General features: G+C 46.3%; 1 protein-coding gene across 1 annotated transcript in view; it reads right to left on the bottom strand.

The window, feature by feature from the left end:
- prox1a (prospero homeobox 1a) overlaps positions 1 to 7184 on the bottom strand; it is a 34560-nt gene extending 27376 nt beyond the window's left edge. The window contains exons 1-4 of the mRNA XM_083937709.1: positions 7045 to 7184; positions 2929 to 3344; positions 2102 to 2728; positions 612 to 1835 (exon numbers count right to left, since the gene is read on the bottom strand). Of these exons, the coding sequence (XP_083793835.1) occupies positions 612 to 1835; positions 2102 to 2728; positions 2929 to 3279 (2202 nt within the window). The 5' untranslated portion in view covers positions 3280 to 3344; positions 7045 to 7184. The remainder of the gene's footprint in view (positions 1 to 611; positions 1836 to 2101; positions 2729 to 2928; positions 3345 to 7044) is intronic.
- Positions 7185 to 7497: the final 313 nt, after the last annotated feature.

Genomic DNA, 7497 nt, shown 5'->3' with positions numbered 1-7497 from the left:
AATAACTGGATTCCCAACTCCAAACTACGGTAAATGCCTGTTCTTTATGATATGGAGTAATGACATTCATTAGTTAGCTCACACAACCCGGCATGAGGAAGGAAATACGTCACTTTCATTAAGGAAATGTGAAGTTTGTCATGATAAACTGCATATTTTATTTCATACGTTCAGCTCTAATAGCATGTGTTATCTACTAATCTTGAGGATATTTTTTCCTGCAGTTTGTATTGGTGACATTAATGTAGTTTTAAGCTTCTGTACTTACAGGAAGAGATGCAAGATGTGATGTAAATTTAACCTGAGGAAAGATTTAAATCCTTCTCACCATCCTACCAGTGAGCCACCAGTGTCGTTAGCGTTATTGTTCCGTAATGTGCATGCTAACAGCTTTGACTGTGCTGATGCTGTCAGCTTGAATGCACCAGATACTCAAAAGCGGGTTATCGCATCTTCATATTAATCTTAACTCCTAGACCCAAACTTAACCCAGGAATAAACAATTGATATGGTGAAGATAACCGTCATTCTGAAGGTTTGAAGCACTTGTAAAGGAAACACACTGACTCTCACACACTCTCACACACACACAGGTACAGTAAAAAGGATACGGTGCTGCCTGAGTACGGCGATATGTCGGCCATGTCTTGCAGGTCCCCGCACTCAGACTTAATGAGAGACAGAGACAGACCCTCTGGTCCGTGTTGGCCCGGTGAGCTCTGCCTGTGGTGGTGGTGGTGGTGATGGTGGTGACCAAGATGGGCTCCTCCAAGGGATGCCATTTTGGTTCTGAGGCTGACAGTTTCCCGGGTCATGTCCATGGAATCAGGGGAGGACCGATGGTGGTCCTTGGGCCCTGTCGGGTAGCCGGCTACGCCCCCGTGTGAAAGGGGGCTCTGAAAGGGGTAACCCATGAGGGGAAGAGGGAATGGGTGGCGAAAGGATGGAGGGCTAAACCCGAGAGAGGCCGTGAGGGGGGACGGATGGAGGGAGGGATGGTGAGGAGGAGGAGGAGGAGGAAGAGGGGGGTTAGTATTCTCTCCTCCGCCGCTCTTACGCACCACCAGTGGCAGCGCCTCTGTTTGGTCGTTTGGCGTTGGCACACCGCTCAACCTGCCACTCAAACCGCTGAACGAATCCAGCGGGCTCGGGATGATCACATCGCCGAAGCAATGCAGCCTCTGGTTGGAGGAGTGGTAGTTCGGGGTTGGACTACCGTCGCCGTTCATACTGAGGCCCAGGGCGCCACTGCCAAAGCGTGAGTCCGGGGTGAGGGAGGGGAGTGGGGCGAAAGGTTGAGGACAGGAAGAGGATGAGTTGGAGGAAGAGGATGGTGCAGCTGGTGTGCTGCTGTGGCAGCCGTGATGGTGACTGACGGCCTGCTTTGGCGAGGAGAAGCCCTTGACAACGGTGTCGACGACCTGCGAGACGGCACAGTTCAGCTCCTGCTTCAGCGTCTCTGCTAACTGCCTTCCTCCTCCTGCTGCTCCTCCTCTCCTCTTCATCACCCTTTCTACGTTCCTCTCATCCTCCTCCCTGCCGTCCACATCCTCCTCCATGTCTCCATCTATCAGGGCCTGTTCTCGGAGGAGGGCTCGGGCCCGGTCCAGGAACAGGCCGGGGTCCAGCTCAGACAGGTCGTCATTGTTGTGCCGCCCTCTGTCTCTGTACCTCTCCTCCAGGCCGTCAGAGCGGATACTGTCCTCTGACAAGTTGCCGTCCTCCTCTCTTTCTCCACCTCGGTCGGCCTCTCTGCTCTCGCCGTTCTCTTCCTCTTCCTCCGTCTCAGAGTCGTAGATCTGGTAGAACTTTTCCTGGAGTTGACGCAGCTGTTTCTGAACAACAGAGGATAGAGAATGTTAATTATGTCTTCTGAACTTAAAGGTCACTTGTTACCTTTAATATACTAAAGAAGAACATAGAATAGTACAGTATAAATAACCCACTTGGTGGACAGATTTTATTTCTAAAGCTAAACCTGTATGTTTTGTTTTCTTCTTTAGATCCTGAAAAGTGCCTTAATAAACTCTTAAAACTCAAGACTTTAATTAAAGCGTTAACTGTCTCTCTGTCTGTCGTAACTCTTAATTCTGCTACCAACCTGCATGTCCTCCAGTTGCAGTTTGAGCTGCCGTCTCTCTTCCTGCCTCTGCTCCTGTCTGGAGCACACCAGCTGTGTGAAACTCTGTTGTTGCTGTGGCAGGCGCTGCTTTCTTTTGTTCTCCCTGTAAACCTCACCAACGCCGCCCACGGCACCCCGTGAACCTGGAGAGCTCAGGAGGGAAGAAGGGCCGTCGCTCCGGCTGTGGTTGTGACTGCTGGTGTTGTGGCTGGTCCCGTCTCTTCGGTGGTCGTTGCTGCTGCTGCTGTTGTTACTGCAATTCTCGTTCTCGCGGTTGCTTTCTTGGTTGTGGTCGCCGTTGGGCCGGACCAGCGGCGAGTGACTCATGCCGCGGATGATGTTTTCCACGCGAGCACGCTTGGCACGAAGGTGTTCGTCCGACAGCCTGTCCAGGTCAAAAGTGGAGAGGGAGAGGGGCTGAGAGGGAGCGTGGGAGTTGAGGCTTGAAGAAGTCGGTGGTCGCCCGAAGGAGGAGGAGGAAGGTGGAGGGGGGAGAGGAGGCCCAGGAGAGAGGCAGTCAGACGGGCTGTCACGGTCGCGGGAGGAGTTGCTGCAGGCGTCCTCGGCGTGGATCTCTGAGCCACCACTGGACAGAGCTCCACTCCCCTGTGAAGGAGGACATGGTGACTGAATTAATAAGCACTTAACGAATTAAACACATGATTTAATGGATCAGTGAAGGATTGACTACTTTTTATTAGCTTGTTTGGTTGATTGATTGGAAAATTTGAAGTTGATTGGTTATAGAAAACTGAGGCTGGTTAAGTAACTTTCACCACTACCTGGATGTGTGTTTGTGTTTCTACCTGGAAGCCTGAGTCAGCCCCTCCATTCTTCCCCAAGTTATTCTTCAGCAACTGAGAGATGATGGTGGCCCCAGGGAAAGGCATTATGGCGTCTTCGTACGAGTTGGCCCTCTTCAGCAACTTCCTCAAAACATTGGACTTCTCTCCCTCCCCGTTGGTGCCGCCGTGGCTGTGACTGACCAACGAGCAGTCTCCGTCCTGATCGGGGCAGTGTGATTGGTTCATGCTCTCAAGCAGGGTCTCCCTGGCGCGGCTGAATAACGCACTAGCCACAGTCCTTTTCACCCCAATGTCGACACGTCGGCGCTTGGTCTGTCTGGTTAGGAGGGTGGTGCTGTCATGATCAGGCATCACGCAGGGGAGCTAAGCGACCATGACCAGGGGTCCTCACAGACACGCAGGGGGAGAAGGGTGACCTGGTCAGCGACAAACACACATATCAACCTTTTATATCACCTATAAAGTGGCATTTAGATAGTATTTAAGTTTGCATGAGATAATTGTAATTTGCAAATGATGCGTTTCAGTGAGAGAGAAACACAACAGCTGGTCTGTACAGAAATAAACATTTGAATATATAGTTTGAATCTGTGATCAAACTTAATCTGATGTTTTATTTCCCAAATAAATATTGTGTTTTTTTTCTTTTGGACTTTCAAACAGAGCAGACATTAATCAACGTTTACAAATCAAACACCAACACACCCTACAGAATATAGTGCAGCCACTCTTATCAATGACTAAATTCACAAAATGACTCAGTGCATTTCTAGACCAAAAGCCGAGGGGAACCACTGAGAGAAGAAAAAAAGACACTCTTTTAAAATAGTTCAAGGAGATATTCCCACAGAGAAGTAACACCTGCCTGTAATAACCAAACTCATTTCCCATTTCCTCCTGGTCCCCTGAAGGCTCACCTTGATTTCTGCATCTTGAGAGGAGCTGTGAAGAATCCACAAGCTCTCTCTTTTTGTTGTGGAGGGATTTCTCTCCACTCTCAGGACATGCTGCTACATTTCACTGTGGTTTACTGTAACTGACTGAAGTACGAAATGCTGCTACACTCCACTGTGCCATACTGTCACTTAGTTCTGTAGGAAATGCTGCTACATTTTTAACATTTTTAACACTTATAACTTATCGCTCCTTCTCACTTATCTAGTTTGTACTTATTTCAATTCAACATGCTGCTAAACTGCACGCTGCGTATTGTTGTATATTGTATAAACCTACGCTTAACCACGACGTCTGTTGCACTCTGTCACACTTAGTTCATTGCTTGATTTATCTGACGTTAGCTTTATTTTGATTTGATTTATGTTTATACTTATTGTCACTCTGATCCTTTTCCGCCTTTGTATTGAAACTGTTGCACAATAATTTCCCTCGGGATAAATAAAGCTTCTTGAATCTTGAATCTTGAATCTTGAATCTTGAATCTCACGAAAGAAAACGCTGATTGTCTTTTTACGTCTGGAAAGAAATAGGTACTTGTTTCCCCTTTTAGTCAATTTTGACGTTATTTAACTTTGGGTATTTCATTTTGATAAGAAAAGTTATATTCTCATAAATACTACATCTGGGGGGTTGAACCAGTTCTCTACATGCTGCACATTCAAAGAGAGGGAGCGAAACAAATTATCTGTTATATGGCCAGTGCAGAGAGGTATACCTTAAGTGGCGGGGGAAAGCACTGCATCAAGGTTAGATTTCTCTGTTGATGCTCTGGAAACATCTAAAAGTAACCCATGAGCCGGCCTCATCCTGATCCAAATGTTTCACCTAGAATTGGATTCATTTCACTCATATAGTTACAAACAAATGCTCAAATACAATAATAAAAAATTTACCTTAACCCAAATATCAAAAGTCTCATGCCAAAGCTGAAATTGACTGCACAGACTGCTTTTATAATTAATTTAGGCATCGACTTATGGACGTGGACAACAATAAAATCAAAAACCTTGAAAACGTGTCACATAAAAATAAATCTGGGCCATTTAAAACCGGTGGAAGTGCATATCTGCTCGCACTGGTGCCTTCACACACATGCATACAGGCTTTTCCATGTTACAAGTTTGCATCTGTTTTGCAAGTGATTTCAGGGTCAAGTCCATGGAGACATATCACAAACTAAAGCAGCGTCCTATGACAGTTTGGTAGAGCTATGTTTTAAATGCCTTAAAACAAAAAAACTGCAGCGCGACTCTGATTTTAAAGACAGACAGAAAATGCGAACGTGCTCAAACACACGCACAGACTGATCCAGGGACACAAATGAGATGCTTCTGCAAAAAGCCCACAACAGCCGACAAAGCAGGCAGTGTCGTGTTCCTGCAGAGGCCATTATCAAATGAAATATTTTCCAAGCAGGGGAGAAGGGTGAGTTTGAAAGTATGTGACGAGTCGGGATGAGGACGGGTTGGACTCCCAGTTTCAGAGTTGTAGACGAGAGGTGAAAAAAAAAACACACTCAGCCCCTCAACACAGTGCCCGGCAGTGACCCATATACACACACACACTCACGCATGCAGTACATGCATACACACATTATCTGTTTGCGTGATTGGTTCCTCTGCACACACACGCACACGCACACGCACACGCACACACACACACACACACACACACACACACACACACACACACAGGGTTTAGATTAGGGGGTCCAAAGAGCCTGAAAAACTGGATTATTGAGACATTTGGGTCTGAGGTCAAATTGAGGGTGCATGAGTGTGAAAGCAGCAAATGTTTCCTGCTCCATTTTCTGTGACCGTGCTATTTTATAAAGATCAAAGTTTGACTCAGAAATACTCTTATTATATATTACACAGCAAAACAAGGTGTTGGAAAAACCTTTTGGCATTAATGTTTAAATGTGAGCACTGAAAGGAGATGTGAGAGTGTGTGTGTGTATACGTGTGTGTCTGTGGGTGGTTTCTGTATTGAACTTTTGTTTTAATCAGAATTTGAAGAGCAGGAATAACTTGCTCTGCAATTGAGAACTGAAATGGGAAGTAACCAATGAACAACTGCCAATGTCTTGTTTCCATTTAAAACGGTGTGTGTGGCTGAACGGTGTGTGTGTGTGTGTGTGTGGCTGAATTCATGTCTATGTTGAAAGACTTTATTTCCACATTTTAAAAATACTTTGAACTTGAAGTGACAAAAAATTTAAATTAAGGTCAAATTTTTTGGGGGAAAATTTTTCTCTATGTGATAGATAGAGGTGATAATTTGAGAGGAACCAAATAAGGAGAGTATTATCCACAGCTTCAGCGTGAGGCGGATCATTGCTCGTCGCTCTGAGCGCAGAGCACCGCTGTCCAGAGTCCCACAGAACACCCAAGCTGTTACTTTTACGCACGGCATTATCCGGAGAGATGTTTGTCATAGTCCAAACAACAATCAGAAACCTGCAGCTCTGTAAACACGTCCATCTTATCATGCCTTTATTCTTCTATTATGGAGTTTTATTACTGTGCTGTAACAAAGACACTTGCTTCTTCAGGAGTTTGCTCAAGTCTCTGGAAACAAGACTGAATGCTGAATTACAGTTTAATCAAATGACTTAAAATCTCCAAAGACGTTTATTTGATTGGCAGCAGGAGGATTTAGTCTCTATGTCAGTGTATTCTCCAGTTTAAGGAATATAAGAATTAGGATTAAAACTATTTTTGATATTGAATGACTTAGTTTTTTTTACCAGCAGCCACAAAAAACCGTGAAATCCAAAAGCAATGACAGATGCGTAAATCCAAGCGAGTTGAACTCAATCAGAGTAAAGCACGGCAGTGAACGAAACCTTATTGAAATTTAAAAACAAACTTCATAAAGAGGTTCGAGTCCACGCTGTCCTCGGTACACAGCCGGTAACAGCCACACGCAGCCCGACACTAACGCGCGTGGAGTCAACACGAAAGGAACAGTTTCAGAAAATAGTCCAAAATTCAACTAAACCCTCTGGATCCGCGATGAGTGTCGAGGATGGAACATGTCCGCGGGGCTGACAGTGGAAGTTAAGTCAAAGCGAACATATCACACACACACACACACACACACACACACACACACATCCAGTAATAATGGCCATAAACAAGACGTGTTCAGACTTACTTCTCTCTCTCGAGCGTTTCTCCAAGTCAGTCCGTCCGTCGAAGAAAGGGCGAACACAAGACACAGATCCGCACTCGGCGTTGAGATCAATGCCGTAATTTACTACGGCAAAGTGGAGACGTATGCAGAGCGTGCGCGCGAGCAGGCGTGTGTGTGTGTGTGTGTGCGGGAGGGAGACAGACAGAGAGAGAGAGATATTCAGAGAAAGTGTGTGCGAGAGAGAGTGAGCGATACACACACACAGAGAAAGAAAGAAAGAGAGAGAGAGGCTGCTCTTGTGCGCCGCTCTCCTCCCGGGATGGGAAGTGTTTAGTATCGAGCGCACCCGGTCCGTCCGGCACTCTCGGCTCGTCGCGAATCCCGTTTTCCTCCCTCTGACCGACAGCAAGACTCTCAATAAGAAAGAAGAAGAGACGCACACGAAGGATACGTGAAGACACCGCGTCACCGGCC

This window comes from Echiichthys vipera (genome assembly GCF_963691815.1).
Source record: "Echiichthys vipera genome assembly, chromosome: 23".
Lineage (NCBI taxonomy): Eukaryota > Metazoa > Chordata > Actinopteri > Perciformes > Trachinidae > Echiichthys > Echiichthys vipera.
Note: the sequence above shows the minus strand (reverse complement) of the source record. Positions and strands in the feature narration are given on the sequence as shown.